At 41.9% G+C, this 19,141-nt stretch overlaps 1 protein-coding gene across 1 annotated transcript; it reads left to right on the top strand.

The window, feature by feature from the left end:
- The first annotated feature begins 8,578 nt into the window (after positions 1-8,578).
- LOC117547145 lies at positions 8,579-11,935 on the top strand. Its single transcript, XM_034217676.1, has 6 exons — positions 8,579-8,665; positions 8,792-8,851; positions 8,949-9,037; positions 9,139-9,543; positions 9,663-10,963; positions 11,811-11,935. The coding sequence occupies exons 5-6, from the start codon at positions 9,826-9,828 to the stop codon at positions 11,933-11,935; spliced, it is 1,263 nt and encodes a 420-aa protein (XP_034073567.1). The 5' UTR covers positions 8,579-8,665; positions 8,792-8,851; positions 8,949-9,037; positions 9,139-9,543; positions 9,663-9,825.
- Positions 11,936-19,141: the final 7,206 nt, after the last annotated feature.

Below are 19,141 nucleotides of genomic sequence, written 5' to 3'. Positions count from 1 at the left end.
GCTAATGATGAAAGCCGAGTCTGTCCAGTAGAATTTCTGGCATAAGTTTTAATTCGCTTTAAGGCCAAGAATGACCGCTCGACAGAAGCAGTGGACACAGGGATAGTCACTGCCACACATGCCAATGTGTAAAGCTGCCCCATGCTCTCACTCAGATTTTTCTGCTTAAGGAAATCAAGGAGATCAGTGGGACTTTTCCCTTCAAAATCAGTCATGGCATACATTACAGTCAGTTCTGTTTTTAGCCGGGACAGATCGAACAGTGTTCCGTGACTTTGTGTTAATTTGGCTAAGGCTGTTTGCGGGAATTTTTTCCGGTAGGTCTGAAAGTGCTGGGGGTCCAGGAGGGAGAGAAACATTAATTTTTCGTGGTCTTGAAACCTACTCCGTATCTGGCAAAGAATGTTGTCCAGAATATTGCTGTGGAGTTGTTGGTAGTATGCGCGAAGGTCTCCTTGTGCTGTACGTGGGCCTCTGCGTGCGCTCGGACCATTTGAGATGCGCGCTGTGTCCTCGTAGATCTGACGAAACTGGCACCTCTCTCGCTCAATTGTGTCACAAAACTCGTTCACCCTTGTCAGACAGAATTGTACATCCAATGTTTGTTTCTGTAGTATTCCAAAGAGCACATCTGAATGCTTAAAAATCCCATTGAATGTTTCAAGCAAAAAACAAAACTCAAAATCATCCAGACGTGCATTAAATCCATCAGCGCTAAGCATAGTATCCCCATCATACTCCTCATGATGTTCCAGTATGTGGTCAAACACTTCCTTTAGGGAAACTCTCTTCTCAAAGACTGCATTGACCAATCTCGATGTATATTGCCACCGCGTTGGTGCAACATTAGGAAGACGACGCTTGCAAATGTCATCCAGCAGTTGCGTGCGCTTAGGGGATCTGGAGAAAAATGCTGCAAGGCCATTGAGGCTGGCAAAAAAGACCTTGCATTCTTTAAGCTTTGAGGCCCCTTGAGTCAGTACTAAATTTAGTCGATGTGCATAGCAGTGAATGAATAGGGCCATAGGTGCCCTCTCCTTAACTTTAGCCTGCACCCCATTTAGTCCAGATGCCATGACCGCTGCGCCATCATAACACTGTGCCACAACTTTATCCAGACTACATTCATATTCCTCCATGAAACGGAAAATAAGAGCGGCAATGTCATCAGCTCGCTTGCCGCTTGTAACATCTTCAAATCTGACAAACCGCTCCTTGACACCTGTGTCCGTCACATAACGCAGGACAAGTGCCAGCTGTGCTACATTACCCACGTCTGTCGTCTCGTCCACCATAACAGCGACAAAGGGTGCTTTTTAAATCTCCATTTTGATCTCTTCTCCCATCACTTCAGCAATAGCATAAATCAGGTCGTTTTGTATTTTGCCTGACGTCCCAGTAAACACTTTGTTTGTGGACAGGTGGTAATGCAAGTCTGTGTTGTTCTCAGCAAGCAAAGAACGAAGCTCCACGTAGTTTCCTCTGTTTCTGGACTCGGCACTTTCATCATGTCCCCTAAATGAAAGTTCCTGTTTACCCAAAAACAGGACACAATCAATCAGTCTTTTCAATATTTCCCTATTTTTGTTCACCCTTTCGTTGTGGAGCTCCGTTTCCCAGCGCACTTGTTCGTTGAGCTGTAGATCCACTCGGGTGTCCCCAAAGGTTTTCAAAAGCACCATTGCTTGTAAGTGCCCAGCCGTGCTTTGGTGTCTCGTTGCTGCCTTGGTTAGACAACTCAAGTTTGCAAATCCAGTGTGGCTCCAAACACCAAATCGATCATTTGCAAATAGCAGGCATTCCCAGCAATACAATTTGCAGTGCCTCTCGGAGGCTGTGAGCCAGGGGTACCGCTCGTAGTTAGTGATTTGAAAGTGGCGGACAAACCCTAGTGCGTATCCAATCAAAAGACGTGCACGTGCTGACGTCATCGTACGCCTGCTAGCTGGCCCGTTGTCGCCTACTCAAAATCTGATTGGTTAACGCCACAGTTTTGTTTCCGTTCACTTTAAGCTACAGGCGCCCGCACTGTTGATTCTGAAGGCCTAAGGGCAGATTTCTTGGACCCTGGCAACACATTATGGCTGAAATATGATTGGATAAAATCTCTAACATAAAGGCCAGCCCTCCAAATCTTGTTCTGAGGCTGGAAGCAGCGCAACCAAGAGGAAAGCTATGAAATGAAAAGAATAGACTATGGGGAATAATTTAATACATATTTGTGGAAAAAATATATCAAAATTAAATGTATATTCTGATGATGTTTAGGCCAGCAGAGAAGGCCTTGCTGGCCCTGACGGCCCACCACTGACTACGCAATGGTTTGTTGCTTTGCTCCGGGTTGCAGCCACAGGTCTTTGCATGAAACGTGCTCGTTCTATCGTTTCCTGGCCAATGTTTTCCAAAGGAGAGTCTGGATTCGTGCTATGAGGTAAGCTGACGTTACATTTTTGTCCATGTCACGGTGAAATGTAAATGATGGGTAGTGACTGTATCGCCGTTTTAGAGATGGCGCTGCTGAAAAGACATAAGTAAAGATAATGAATATACATCCTATTAAAACCTGTGTGGCTTATATGATAAGTCTAATTAGTACACAAGCAGCATAACGTTTCACCATGTAACTAAAGATTGTAGTCAGGGAAATCAGTTTGACATATTGAACTAATAACAAATCACCTCTGGCTGGCAGAGAACTCTCTGCTCCATAGCTTCTCTTGGACGTAAAATCACATGTACATTTTACATTTATATTCAATTTAATATTCCATCCCTCACATACTTTTGTATATATAATAACTAGGGCTGTCAAACGATTACATTTTTTAATCAGATTAATCACAGTTTAAAAATTAATTAATCATGATTAATCACCATTCGAACTATGTCCAAAATATGCCATTTATGTATATTGTTGTGGGAATGGAAAGATAAATGAAAGAAGGCGGATATATCCATTTAACATACAGTATCTATGTTTATTATAACATTTTTCTGCGTGTCAAAATGAAAGACAACCTATCAATCATCAAACCGTGGGGTCTAAATTCATTACGTGTTGATTTCTATCAACGAGGGGGTACTTCAGGAAAGTCGACAGAGGGGGGGGGGGGGGGGGGGGGCGGCGGCTAGTGGAGTACTTCGTGACCACAGAGTGTGAACGTTGTGATCAGCTGTTTTAGCGCAGTTCTCCAGTGAAGGGCCCCCAGTCTCCCTCCGCAGCCGGTTGGCGTAGTTTTGGCACAATTCCGTTGTACAGACCGACGTTAACAGCAGCCCTGTCTGTGCACACGGAGACCGACTCTGTCGTCCGGTGATCTAGCCGCCTTCTGGAAAAGCTTCACAAGTACGTCGGTACGCAAATGCGCTTTGTGACACAAGTGACGGTACGCATTTCAGATTACGCACATAACCTGCGTACCAGTTATGTGCACCCCTGTACTACAGCAACATTATTCTCCGTCGGGACTTCCTGCAACAACACCACGCCGTTATCTTGATTCTGATTGGCCAGAAGACATGATCAAAGATGTTCTATTGAGAAGACGATCACTACGTGACAAAAGTTTTCAAAACCGTGGCTACTGAAATCAATCTTACTAACTGCTGTCTGTGCAATTTACTCCGCGAGTTGGCAGACTTTATTTTGCTTACTTTAACATCATTTTTCAAGGTGGGGCTAAGCCATTTCTTGGTATGGGTGTAGCCTACCCCAGCCATACCCTGGCGCTGCCACTGGTGGCATGTATGGGGCGGGCCATTCTGCACATGCGTTAAACGCCGTTAACGCGATAATTTTGACAGCACTAATTTTTTCACATATTAGTTTTAAAAACATAAACCGTTTGAAACCGTCAGGCAGGTAATTTGTATTTACTGTATCAACAATGAGAGAGACTAAGCCCTTGTACTGTAAAGGTTGCTCAGAGTCTATGGGGTAGGAAGGAGTGTAACAATCCTCCGCCTCATCGCTAATTCTGGATGCTATGTCATTCCAGCTCACTAAACCGTAATCAGCTTTTGTGAAAGGAATTGGGCTAAACATGGGAGAATGCATGGATTCTGGCATATTTTGGCACAACCAACAGTTGCTAACATTACGTTCATGCGTGTAGTCTAACATTAAATTTACTGCAGAATTAGTTTTAGTTTGTTTAAAAGGAGTAATTAAGGCCTTTTTTGAAGAATCTACCTCACCTTCTGATTGTTTAAGTGGAGTAACATCACCTCCTGAGTGTTTAAGTGGAGTAGATGGAACATTTGTTTTGCTATCTGGTCCAGTAAATGTGCATGCAGTGACACCTGGATTGGGAACCTGGTAATCTGGTTTCCTCATTGTACATTTGACCTTATCCCTTATCAGTGTCTTGAACTGTTCTACAGTGCTACACCACAGTTCTGGGGGCATTTCTCAATGGTGTTGAGAGCCATTCTTACCACCTCTGATGAGACCCCGAACCAATGGTACTGGTTCTTTGGATACATCTCCCACGTTGGGTAAACTAAGGACACAGGAAACACAATGATACAGTTAGATGAGTCACATATTAAAATTGGGCAGTTAAAATAAATAGTCTCTGACTTATGATCAGGGAGGGAGACAATCTTCCTTATTCTCCCTCCTTTTCTCTCTCTTTGTGTCTCTTGCACCATACTGAATGTCTGTGTGGTGATTGGATACAACCTGTCCTTGTCGCTAGGCACTGCTTTGCCCGTTGGTGTTGTTTTGCCCTCAGGGTCTGGGTAGCGGCGCCGGATTCATTTCAGAAGTGGGGGGGCCAAAAAGTGCGTGTGTATGTGACCTAGCCTACTTGCCAACCCTCACGATTTTCGCGGGAGACTCCCGTTTTCCTCCCGGGGTCATATTTATCCCGCATTTCTCCCGATTTCTGACTAAATCTGATTTGTTTCATTCTAACATAACGCACCAAATGTTACTGTTTCCACTCGGACTTCAATACAGCTACACCATTGTTTGGTTTTCATGGTAACGTGTCTCTTTAGTAGCGCGAGCAAATGAAAGTCTGAGAGGGTCTTCAGGAGGAAGATAGTCAGAGAAAACAGAACAAGAATGGACAACTCAACCCTCTGCTCACTCCTTTCCTGTAAATTAAACTATACAGACCAGCCCACACATATGACAGCGCAGTTGCTCATTCCATCTCTTCTTTTTTCCTGCTACGCTCTTGTTTGACAAGCTGAATGTTGACTGGTGTTTGACTGAAGTAAGCTCTGTGAAAAGTTCCAGTTATTAACTCGGTATTTACAAAGCTGTCATCTCCACATTTGGAGAAAGTTACAAGCCGTTTGACAGCAGCACATCTGCATATTTCACAGAAGGCTCGTTTAGTGGTTTTGCAAATAATTAACCACTCTCTGTTTTTGTACCATTCTGCATTGAAGTACCTTCTCTTTGCCCAAATAAGCTTTTATTGGCCCGTCACAATGTCCCGACAACAAACCTCCATGCAGTCGGAACCAGCCTGTTTCGGTTCAACGATGCCGGCGGCGGCGGTTTTGACAGCCTCTGCGGCCGCAGAGCTGCTGCTGGGGTTCATCTGGCTGCGCTGGTTCTGTGGTTGAAGGACCAGGCTCCGGAGGTGTGGTTGTCAGGGATGTGACATTCAAGTTGTTGAATTTTAGCTTAGTTTGACTGTATTTTGTTTTCTTATGCGCCGGTTCTTCTGACATGTTTGCAAGTTTATAGGTTAACGGCTGACACACACAGAACAACGTAACACATAACGTAAACAACGTAACAAATAAACACATCTAAGCTTTGTTATTGGTTGTAATGTACATGGATACATTTGAATGGTGTGACAATATTTGATTGGATTAAAATGTACATATTCTTCCTGTTATGTCTGCCTGCTGTATTTTACCTAATGCAAAGTGACCTGCTCCATCGAAATCAGTCGCATTGATCCGAAGACACATTTTGAGTTGTATACACTGTTGGAAAGAGGAGATTCCTAGCTTTCTAATGATATCAGGATTGTTTTTGTACTATATTAAGCAAAATATGTCACATTATATAATGACTGTCACCGAGTCATCATTTTGAGAAAAAGGCCTTAAAGTTTCCTCTTCTCTGGATCGATCTGATTGATTATTAGCGGAGCAAATGATCAAAGTAGTACGGAGGGAAGATATTTTCGTTTGGATTACTGGTCTGGGGGAAGCTCGCGAGTGTGTGCGTGTATACCACGTGTGTGTGTTTGTGTATTTTTGCGTTTGTTTCCCGGGGAAAACTTTCAGGAGAAACACCGGCTGTTGTTATGCTTGCTGTGACGTCAAATTACTCCGTTCTCCGCTTGTAATTATGCCGTTAAAAGCTTCAAAGCTGTATTTATCATCTGAATTTGCCGAAACAAGTTTAATATTCTGAAAGCCAAGACTTTGTTTATTTGAAATCAGATGAAAACAAACTGTAACAGACCCTGCGGTGTTATCTATGATTACTATGCCTTACATTCATAATGTCAGCGGAGGGAGGGGAAGCGGCACTGTAGAAGAGCAGAGTGGTGATTGAGAGGCGAGCTGTGTTCTTCCCTTTACAAGCTTCAAAAATGCCTGTAGCTAATGAGATTGAATATAACAATCAACAATAACAAAATATACACAGCTAGATCAGATGGCGTTCTTTTTAGATGCGACTTTAGAGTAGAGGAGAATTATTGAAACGGGATGTGTACGGGGTTCCGCGGCATCCGCTGCTGCGAAAATGTGGGGCAGGGCCGTAAAATGGGGGGGGGCAATGGCCCCCTGACCCCCCCGCTTCCGGCGCCCTTGGGTCTGGGCCCTGAGTGGTCAAGTCGTCTGCGCTCTTAGATAAGGGCACCTTATTTTCTCCCTCAAAGGGGCGAGGTCCCCCGCCACCTGTCGTTGGGATTTTCACAGCTTCATCTAGCAGGGCGTCTTTGGCCAGGTATAGTAAACCCAGAATGACGATGATGATGACTGCCTTCACACGCCAGCATCCGGTAGAGGAGAGAGACGACATCTGGAAGCGTGAATCCACTCCGCTCTACCTTGTACTCTCAGGGCTGTTCTGGTCACTATTAATACCTGGAAAGGACCTTTCCACCTGGGAGACAAATAATCTTTTTCAAGCGATTTGATTAGTACATTATCACCAATCTGAAAAGGGTGGGTGGGCCCCTCTCCAGGCTGAGGGAGCCTGTCAGCCACCTGCCTGTGAAACTTTCTCAACATGTCAGTTAGATATTTGACATAGTTAGTCATTTAATCATCTGTCCACAAAAGAGTGAGTTTGTGGGGTATTACTGGCGGGCTAGACCCTGTGAACATTACCCTTCCCATCAATACTTCGTGTGGTATAATAGTGGGGGGTGGAATTAGGTAGAAAATACGCTCAAACAAAATAACAAGACAGCAATTCCATTTACCCAGTCACCTTTTCAAAAAAGAAAAATGGCAAGAGACGCCTCGAATGGGGGTTAATCAGTGAGACGCCTGTGACAACTTACAGCCATCCGTCCGGAGCGTCAGTCAAGAAACGAATGCAGCAGCAGCAGTGCGGGGGTCAGAGGCCTACAGTCTCGCGCCTCTTTTGGTCATGCGCGCGTTCATGTGTGTTGGAGGAGGGGCTCTGTGAGGAAGTGGCAGATTTTCCCCGGTTTGACTGCAACATTTTCCAAATTATCTAACCCTTACCTTAAGAACAATTCACACACCCACACACACACACACACGTTGGAGCCCCCCTTGATGTGGGGGGTTGAGATAGCCTGGGGTGTAAATGCCTATGTTAATTAAGACCCTCTCTGTGATATGAGAAGAGAGGGATGAAGTTAGTTTAAAAAAAGAAATAAGCTCAAATTAAATAAAAACAGCCATTAATTTTCACTCACCAAGACATCTAAAAACGTTATTGTCCTCTCTAGATTTGATTCAGGGTTTGTTTTAAATGGTGTGTGCTGGCTAAGGATGTTTCTTTTCAAGTTTTTGTGAAACTGTTAACTACAAGAAGTATCTGTTTTGCAAAGAGGTTATTTTCAAAAGATCTTATTCAGTTTTTAATAGTGATACCTAAGGATATTCTCTTTTAGTATATGGATTTGTGAACTAATGTGTAATTACCTTTATTAACTATAAGAAAAGTCTCTCTGAAGACGGAAATAATAAAACAATTTAAAAACATGATATTGTCTTTTTTAAATCATTATTTTACACCACTGTAAGGAAACCCAATATGAGGTGGTATATATCAGAACTCTGCTGTATCCATAAAAGAGAAGTTTTCTAAAATGTGTTTCCTATTCCATTTCACTCCATGACGGCTCCAGGGTGGCTGATCAGAACAAAATAAAAGCTGTAAACACTTAAAATACTCAATCAACAGTCTTGAGGGTAAATTAAAATAGTCATTTATAAAAAACATACAAGGCTTATGTCTACTGGAGATCAATACAGGCACTGAGTCTCACTCTGTGGGGGGGCAAAAAGACGCATAGCTAATTACCTGGATAAAAGGACTTATCGATTGGTCAGTTTCTTTTTGAGGGGTGACAAGGCTCAGTTATTTGGTGTTTTATATAAGGCGACAAGATCTCTACAGTTAGAGAAAAACAGAGGATGAATTACCCTGCCATTCCAGCTCAGCGCTTTATTGACCTGGATGTCATCACCAACCATTGTGGTAAGTACTTATTTTATAATATCATGTATTTATTAAATGTTGTTTATATATATATATATATATATATATATATATATATAGTATATTATTAGATACTTAAAAAATATTATGTTCTTCTGTTTGCAGTAGAGATCCTGTGTGCTGAAAATCCTAATGTGTGGGGTCATAGAATTATTGAAATACTAGGTGAGTTTCTTTTTTACTTCTTTTAAACATGTTTTTAATTAGAAAAGTATAGAGCAATATGGTGTGGATTATAATCAAATCTTTCTGTGTCTCTCAGCTCAGGATACTCTGAGTCAGATAAGGCCGTTAGTATTGGAACGAATCTGCTTTGTACTTGGAGCCTACCTTAATTCACCCCTGTGGAAAGTGAGTATATTTAAACTAATTGTATTTTTATTTTGAAATCAAATATGGTTTTTATGTGCAAAGTATCCCGAATAACGGTTTTTACTCTTTTGTTTTAAAAGGTGGCGAAGTCTACAGCACTGACAGAGGCTCTGTGTATCAAAACTTTTCCCCTGTGGAGTTCACACACAATCCACCCTTTGAGGTAACTGCAGACCCCTGGGGGCCAGCCGTCGCCCTCCCCTGGGACACAGATAACCAAGCATACACCCCCGTTTTCAATCCCTCCCTGCAACCGCTCGGGTCTGAAACCTTCCTGCGAATTCCACCAGAACTGCAGGCCAATTTTGACACTTGCAGTGCCTATCTGGATGACTTTGAGTTACAACCAGACATGCTCATATCGAGTCAGACAGACTCACCCCCTAGTCCTCAGGTCGAGGGTGAACCATCAGCACAGAATATTCGTGAGATCCAGGCCGATATATCACTCGTCACAGATCCCCTCCTGACGAGATATCACCCCGGTAAATGAGTTTTATCGTTATTTTACAAGATGTTTGATAAATGAATAGTGTTAAATGTATAATCATGTGTTTTTCAAAATACTTATCCTTCTTTTTCTCTGTCTTTTTTTTCTGTGTAGATCAGTCAAGCTATTACCGGGACGACTCCCACTGCTGCTACTGTCAACTTTATGGACACACCCACTGAGGGTCTCATGTAAATTTATGCCGATGTAACCGACCGGTATGTTTCTTCAGCTGTGACAAATGTATTTCTGATTTTGGTTTCATAAACGGTCAAACATGGATGATTTAGCAGATAGAGAATTTTCTTTTCTTCAGTCTATAAACGACATAAATGAACTAAGCAGTGATGAGGAATTCGTGTATGGAGATATGTCATTTCCTCAGTGTTCGGACAATATCAATGAGTTAAACGACGAAGAACCTCCAATCTCATCACAAACAAACTCAAGCCATCCCACAACCTTAGATAGCGCTTTGGAATGGGTATTAGCATACTATCAAAACGCTGACACTTACCCAGGTCTCGGGCTTTTAAATCAGCTCGCAGACGGAGTAAGCCATCTGAATGGAGTAAATAGCATAGCTTCAACCATTGCGGAAGCACCAGTTTCCATCGTGCAGAATGGTGAACACGTTAGTGACTCAGAATCACCAGTTTGCTCCATGCAAAGTGGTGGACATGTTGATCAGAATGACACCCCGAATTCTTCAGAATCACCACCCACCTCGTTCCAACATGGAGGGGGGGCTAACCGAAATGCCACACCAAGTGTTTTATCTCGACCTGTATTCAATAACACAGAACTGCGTCAGTCTCTAGTCCTACCCTATCCTAATAACGACGAAGCAGACTTTACATCCTATTATGGGGTTCTGATGAACAATGTACAGGATATGGTAAATTATGCTTTTGCACAGGCAGATAGGGAAGATATTGTTCAGATTGAACTCCGGGGAGAGCAGCTACAAGCTAATGTATCAGCCATTTTGAATGCTAATGATGATAATCTAGCTGATTTTGAGGAGGCCCTATTCAATGCTGTACAGTCAAATTTGGAGGTAATGGCAGAAAGTAACCTCGAGTTAGTGGTGCAAATTGTACAATCCCCCCGTGGTGGTGGTGCTAAAAGATTGGCTGGTAAAATGTTGGACAATGAGATTGTTAAAAAGAAGAGGCGTTTTCTGTACGTGGTACAGAATCCGTCCAACCAGCTGTGTTTTGCTATTAATTTAGCACTGTTGTTGCATGACAACCTCACTGATAAAGAAGGTTTTGAACGTGGTAAAGATATTCAGAGGAGGGTGGGTTTGACAGATCAGACAGCTGTGACATTCAACGACATTGTTAAATTCGAAGAGAGTTTAAAATGCAGGATTGTGGTATTTTACAGAGACGATGAAGATCGTACTCACTGTAAATTCCAGACAGAGGGTCCCAAACGAGACAAAACTATGTTTTTGTTTCTCTTCAAAAACCACTACTATGGGATTAAAAACTTGAAGGGGTTTTTAGGCTCTCCATATGTCTGTGAACATTGCTACACAGGTTACAGCTCTCAATGGCATCATTTCTGTACTGGTCATTGTTATGTCTGTCTTGACCCCTCATGTACTCTGGACGAGTTTAAACCCATCTTTTGTAAAGACTAACAAAACGTGTCGTACGGCTGGCTGTCACTCTCGACATAAAAAACAGACACAAAGATCATCAGACATTGCCAGTAACTGCGATTTACACAAAAAGTGTGTAGATTGTCAACTTTCCTACTACACTCCCAAGAGTAGTGCAGATAAAACACACAAGTGTGCGGTGAAAAAATGTAAGACATGCAAGGAAAAATTACCCTCTGCTTCTACAGCCGATGGTGAAAAACATCTGTGTTACATCAGAGTGTTGCCCAAAGAGACAGAACACAATGACAACATTGTGTTTTATGATTTTGAAACCATGGCTGGGGCAGATGGTGTACATGCCCCCTTCCTGGTGTGCACAAAAACCCTGGCGGGTGAAATTTGGGTCTCGGGGGGCACCGACTGTGCACTGCAGTTTCTGACACACTTTAGGCGTCCAAAGTTCAAAAATGCAACCTTCATCGCTCACAATGCTAAGGGTTTTGACAGCTATCTAATTATCAATGCAATGTTAGAACAAGGATTAAAACCCTCTTTGATAATGCAGGGAAGTAAAGTGATTTATTTTACTGACCAGGATTTCGGGCAAAAGTACATAGACTCACTGTCTTATCTCTCTATGCGTTTAGCAGCAATGCCAAAAGCTTTGGGATTTGAAGATAAAATCAAGGGATACTTCCCACACAGTTTCAGCTCTAAGGCTAATCTGAGTTATATCGGACCTTACCCCCCCAGCACACTGTTATGGGATTGAACGCATGACAACTGATGAAAAAAGTGACTTTTTCACCTGGTATGAGACGGTACGCACGGGTACTTTTGATTTTCAAAAGCAGGCACGGCTTTACTGTAAAAACGATGTGGACATTCTTGCCCAGGGAGCCACTTTATTTCGGAAAGGGTTTCTCGCAGAGACAGGAGTTGATCCTTTTAGTCGTGCGACCATAGCTTCTGCGTGTATGAAAGTTTTTACCACCAACTTTCTATCACCCAAAACCCTGGCAATTCCACCACCCGATGACTACCGCTATGAAAACAAGACGTACTCTGACGCAGGTGTTCAGTGGCTAGAGTGGATAGCCCAAACAGAAGGTGTATTTATTCAACATGCGTTGAACGAAGGAGAAAAACGAGTGGGATGTTTTGTCGTGGATGGTTTTGCCGAAGTAGCCGGGGGCAAGATTGTCTGGGAATTTCTTGGTTGCTTCTATCACGGGTGTCCATCTTGCTACAAGGGCCATGAGAAAAACCCCTTGACAGGTGGCACATTTGAGCAGCTCCATGCTGCTAGTGAGGAAAAGCTGCATGAGCTACAGTCTGTTCACGGGGCCAAAGTGATCGTTATGCGTGAGCATACATGGGTTGAGATGAAAAAATCCAACCAAGATTTACAGGCTTTCCTCAGGGAATACAAAGCGCCAGAGCCATTGACCCCCCGCGATGCTCTATACGGAGGGAGGACATGTGCTGTAAAGCTGAGGCACAAGACAGCGGCAGTTGAATTGGTTCATTATTGTGATTTCACTTCACTTCACTCTACCCTTTTGTAAACTGTACAGGCCTATATCCCCTTGGACACCCCCAGCTCATATTCCAAGATTTCAAAGACCCTCGCAGTTATTTTTGGGTTAATCAGAGCCACAGTAGACCCCCCCAGGGGTCTTTACTTTCCTGTCCTGCCCTACCGAACTGCGGGGGGTAAGCTAGTGTTCACCCTATGCCGTACATGCGCTGAGCTTAACAATCAACAGGGGCCCTGCATGCACAGCAAAGAGGAAAGAGCATTAACAAGAGTTTGGGTGACCACAGAATTCACCAAAGCCCTGGACATGGGATACAAGATGACTCAGATCACAGAGGTGTGGCATTTTGAGAAGAAAAGTGACAGCATTTTTGTAGACTATATACACACATTTTTGAAGGGCAAACAAGAAGCATCAGGTTACCCTTCAGAGGCCACAGATGATGAGAGCAGACAAAATTATGTGGCAGACTATCATGCTAAGCAGGGTATCTTGCTGGATGCAGATAAAATCAAATCAAATCAAACGTAACACCAGCCAAAAGACAAGTGGCAAAACTATGTCTCAACAGTTTCTGGGGTAAATTTGCCCAGAGAAGCAATCTGACTCAGACTAAGATTGTGACCAAAACAGAAGAATTTCTTAACCTCTTGTTTTCAGCTAAACATAAGGTTAAGTATTTCTCATTCCTCAACGACAGAACGGCTCTTGTTCAGTGGTGCTACGGTGAAAAATGCTATTCTCCTCCCAACAAGGTAGATAATATATTCATTGCAGCATTTACCACTGCGTATGCCAGGCTGAAACTGTACAGTGAATTGGAGAAATTACAGCACAGAGTCTTCTACTACGACACAGACAGTATCATATATGTGACGAGACCGGGTGAGACTCCACTGCCCATGGGGGTTTATCTGGGAGATCTGACAGACGAACTGGGGGGCGACACAATTGCAGAGTTTGTTTCAGCAGGCCCTAAAAGTTATGCCTATCAGACCAAAAATCAAAAAAAGGTGGTGATGCGTGTGAAAGGCATTACACAAACGCACGAATGTTGTGAACGAGTGAACTTTGACAGTCTGACAGATCTGGTGGAAGGCTACGTTCAAAACTCTGAGAGGGGCAGGTGTCTTCAGGCTCCGCAACACAACATTGTACGGAATAAAAAGGGTTTCGTTTTGAGAAATGTGTCATTCACCAAAAAGTTCCGAGTTGTATTTGATAAGAGACGTCTGCTAGACGGAGGAAATACTTTGCCTTTTGGGTATTGAGACAAAATGTTTTCACCCCGTCAAATTGATTTTGAGCCCCGACTACGAGGTCCTTTTTCTTGTTTAGTCGTGGGCCCCAGTGGGTGCGGAAAAACTTTTTTTGTCAAGAATGTATTGCAAAATTGTATTCATGTAATGGATGTACAACCTCAAAATATTGTGTGGATTTATACTTCTTTCCAACCCATGTATGCTGAACTGCAGGAAAAGAATACAAATATAAAGTTCATCAAAGATTTGCCTGAATCATTTCAAGATGAATCTCTATTTCTTCCAGATCAAAGTCATTTGATTATATTGGACGATGTTATATTTCAGGCCTCGGAGCATCCTGAAGTAGTCAGACTTTTCACCCAATACCGTCATCACAGAAATATGAGTGTTATCATGCTTACCCTGTAAAGGAATATGTTAGTCTTGTTAAAGTATATAGAGTTTAGTGACTTGTCCTCGGGAATCTGTTTAATGGTTAAAGTGTATTCCTGCCTGTAATGTGATCCATAGCTTCTCAGGAAGACACAGGTCAAGAGGTCATCTGATGTCTTGTGGGGGGAGAAGCTTGGCTCATGTGGGTTTGCAATACAACGAGTCTTTGTCTCGACATCTGGCATGCATTAAAGGAAAACCCGCGTGTTTTAGGGCTCTCCTCTTTCTTACATATAGATGTGTTCTTGGCGCTTTTGTCTTCAGAGTTGGCTGGTATCTTACATGAGAACTGTAGTATACTGTGATCTCTCCGGCCGTACGAATTCTCAATAAATATCAGTGTATTGACAGGCGAATCCAGTTTCCCTCATTTCATGATTGGCTCAACATTGCTGCAAAGAAGTTTTTACTTCACAATTGGCGTCGCGAACAGTTACCAACAGATCGTCGAGCTGGTGAGTGTAATTTCAAATCTATATTTTGACATTGCCTCGCCAGACTCTGTGATTGACGGTATAAAAATTACCTGTGGAACAGATAGATGCAATTTTTTTGGTTTCCTCTGTGTGTGTGCACGGCAAATATTCGGAGAGACCTTAAAGAGGGCATCAGTAATGTGGAACTTCTGTTTAAAAGCAATGTAAAGATTTGTACTGAAACGAATCGCCGAATTCTGGAGATTTCAACGGTTTAACTAGTTAAATCAACTCGCCTCGAAATATCCCTGTTGCTGCTGCAAGGAGGGTGTGGGTAATTCCCCTCCCCCCTGTGGGGAGCAGCACACGAGGAGAAACAAAGCACAGTGTCGTATTCTTCTTAAATCGCACCATTATGAGTTTTGGAACTAAACAGAACTATTATTAACGGGAAACGTGATACGAAATATTACGTCACGCTGTGTTTCATAATCTGAGGGGTTGTTGAATTTGGCTGTTGTTAAAATAAAGGGTACTGAATTAATTAAAAGTCTCTGCTCTCCGGATCGGGGAGGGCAGAGCACCACTAAATTAGCATAGTGGTTGTTGATTGAGAATAATGTGGTTATTACTCTTCAGCAGATTCCGTTCTTAGCACTTGTACAAGTATATATGAGTAAGAAGGCACTCATATTAAACAGATATTTCCCTACCCCCGCTGAAGTTTCCCTAATTCGGATTAAAATTAAACTGGATGAGTTTAGCTGTCACCTGATATTTGTTGCGGGTTCATGTTTGTTTGTATAATTGTTTCGTGTTTGTTTGTTGATGTAGGGGATGTAGAGCAAAATTATACATTGTAATCTAAATTTCCACAAAAGGAAAATAAATAGCAAAAAGCCTCTGTTTTACACCCGGGAACCTCAGAGGCATCACTGCGGGTCATCTGTCTGCTCAAATAGGTGTATTATTTGTTTCATTTATTCTGAATCTATGTATTGTATGGTAATAATGAAAATAAAAAAACCTAATGTATTGAACACATTCCGAAACAAAGCAGATAAGACAAGACTCAGACATAATGGTGATTGAACCTTTTTGCACGATTGATGCAAAATGAAAACTTTGTCATTATCTGTTTCCAACTGGCCACTGGAATTGGAGAATTGATATAAGTTGAAGTTCAATTACAGTTTTAAATATAGTTCAACATTCTTTATTAAACTGTTTCAAATTATTTCTAGTCAAAATCCCCTCCTTTTCTTTACTCTGCTTGGTGCTGCAGAAGAAAAAAATAAAATAAAACGCAAGACACGGGGTCAGAGACAGGTGTGACCTCTGGAAGGAAAAGATCATCTGAAGCAGACCACAGCACGGTGCGTTGGGGGTTTTATGGCCTGAGCACAAAGGAAGATCTAATTTCAGCACTCTTTCTGTATAGCCACTGGTGTAAAGTAACTAAGTTCATAAACTCAACAAGTACTATACTTGGGCACAATTTTGAGATACTGGTACTTTATTTGAGTATTTAAAATGTTTTGCTACTTTATTCTTCTGCTCCACTACAGTTCAGAGGTACATGGTGTATTTCTACTCCACTACATGTATTTAATACCTTTTAGTTACTTTCAGATCTGGATGAATGATGTGAAATCTAATCAAGTGTTGAATCAGACTTTAGTTCCACCTGGAGTAAATCCACCAGCTACCCTGCAGTATACAAAGTCATTCAAACTAGCTGCACCTTTACCAGCTTTGAGAACACTTTCATGATCAATCATTATAAAACATATCATATATAGTATTCTGAAATAAACCAATCTGCACAGTGACTACTTTTACTGTCGCTATTTTCACTATATTTTGATGACAATACTTTTATACTTTTACTTGAGTAACATTTTGAATGCAGTACTTTTACTGTAACTTAGTATTCCTACACTCTGGTACTTCTACTTGTACTCAAGAACAAGATCTGAGTACCTAAGCTAACGTTAGCCAGAAACCTTCCATTTTGACACACAGAACAAAGGTAAAGTAATTCACACAGCCTCTTCCCGAGGAGCAGCAGGTTCAGCTTCATTTAAATATGTCGTGTAGTAATAGATGGATTTATTTTTTTCCTCTCAAGAGAGAATGTGTATTTTATGTTAGTATTTCAAAAAAAATCTCCTGGGGGAGAATCCCCCCAGACCCCAAGCGGGGGTTGGGTTTTCAACATGTCAACTCTTTCACTTGTGAGGAAATGGCAGGATTGCCTCCAGGTCGCCCTTTTTATTTACTACAACACAAATGTGCCTTTTTATTTCATACAGTTCAATTTGGATTGAGACAGGGAAATAATCTAAACCTCACGCGTGGCGTTTCACTGACAAGGGGGCGATATAGCGTGTATGTAATTACATTTCAAATACTGATTTGAGCCCCACCACTGTATGGGTTAGCCCTACCATAGATTATCCAACACAAATACTCGGGAGCCGATAAGTCAATTAGTTGCTTATCGCGACAGGCACACAATAAAACAGTGGAAACAAACATGTGTTTGACTTTCATTAGTGAATGAAACTGTGTGCCCTTTATAGTCTGTGTCCAATATTGTGTATTTGTATATATATATTATATATATATATCCTAAATATATGCTAAGGTCCCGCTACTGACACGATAGCAGTCACTTCGTGCGCATGTGTGTAATTAAACCCATGATATCAAAATCTCACTCCAGCCAGGTACCCAAAGTTAGCAACCCTGTCCATACCCCAATAATATTTTATTGCAGATCAACATGAATCACACAAACGACCTATTTTGGATTCAAAACGACAAATTTCCCCAAAAGATGACAAGTTTGCATCCCTGCTTGTTATCGTTTTCATCACAGAGCTGGGAAAATGGTGTATTGATTACTGATCTGTGCAAGTCCAATTTGTTAACTGACTTTAGTTCTAATGTTAATGTTAATTTGATTTCAACCCATAACTAATTATTTACATTAACTCAACATTCCACATGATGGATTAGTGTTCCACATTTTTCCCACTAATTTGTTTATGATTAGGCCAATGGTAAAGAGAGACATTGATGACCCTGTGTCCTTTTTGTTAGCACGTGGTTCCATTTTGTCTAATGGCGTTGGACAGCTTCACTAAGAGTCACCCAGCTCTACCCTGCTACAGTCCGGCTGAGGGCAGTCACAGAGATGCTATGGCTGCTCTACATGACATTAATGGTTTGGTCCGAGAATGGGCACCATTTCCTGCTCCCAGAGAGAATGACGCTCCTCACACTGAACATTACAGCCTTGATACTGTCTCACGTGGGTCTGCTCCCCCCCACCGAGCCATGAACTGAAAGCTTGACGTCTGCTCTGAACACTTGGAACTGTCACACCAGCACCAACCCTTGGGTCAGTTAGATGAGACTAACGGCTTCACTTAGGGCATATGGGTCAGAAATATGACTCTCGTTACCATGGAGTGGGTTGTTTGTTTTTTAAGGCTATTCATACTGCTATGCAGAGTGAAGAGCCCCTACTATTTTAAAAATAGGCCTAATGTCAGGGGCCTCTTACTGTCTACTTCTGCATGTATTCACATTATATGGGCCATGTTTCCACCTGTTGAAACTAGAGGCTGCACGGAACTCAGGCTACAATACAACCATTTTGTTCTGCTCTAACGATTCAATTTATAGATTCTACATCAAAATAGTTCGGTTTTATTGTTTCCAATGATAACGTCACCTTAAGTGGAGGAATGCAAACCTGTTTTAAAATGTAAGGTTTTGAATTTCTTTGACATTTCTCAGTAATGACACCCTCAGACGCCCACTATCATTTATGCCAGTGGTTCCCAAACTTTTTTTGTGCCCAAGGCACACCAAAGGACAAGTAAAAAATCTCAAGGCACACCTATTGTGAAAAATAGCCCTTATAACACGTGTTATCACTCATATCATGTAAAGTATTTGTCAATGTGCATAATTATTTACTAATGCCAAATAAAATGTGACAAAGACAACTATATTACGAAATATTTCCCAAATTAATTTGAAACTTTATCAAATTAGGCTTCATCAAACCAGCAACACACTCATTTACACCAGACAGGTCACAAAATAGAAAATGAGGCAAAGGAAACTCAGCAGAAATTCAGCACAGACAACTGTCAATGCAAGGAAGCTGAATTGTCCATGGTCCTGAACTACAAATTACAATTTATTAATGTATTACTTTAAAAAAAAGTAATATATTACACTACTTCGTTATTATCTACATAAAGTAACTCGTTACTTTACTCGCCGAGCACGTACAAACTGCGCA

Source organism: Gymnodraco acuticeps, unplaced genomic scaffold (genome assembly GCF_902827175.1).
Source record: "Gymnodraco acuticeps unplaced genomic scaffold, fGymAcu1.1, whole genome shotgun sequence".
In the NCBI taxonomy this organism is placed as follows: domain Eukaryota; kingdom Metazoa; phylum Chordata; class Actinopteri; order Perciformes; family Bathydraconidae; genus Gymnodraco; species Gymnodraco acuticeps.
This window is presented reverse-complemented; position numbering and strand designations above follow the sequence as displayed.

Excerpts from the sequence above, each read along its gene's own strand:
- LOC117547145 (XM_034217676.1), top strand. The coding sequence starts at position 9,826 with ATGGATGATTTAGCAGATAGAGAATTTTCTTTTCTTCAGTCTATAAAC. Across the intron at positions 10,964-11,810 it reads CGATGAAGATCGTACTCACT|CAGCAATGCCAAAAGCTTTG; the intron begins GTAAATTCCAGA and ends CTATGCGTTTAG.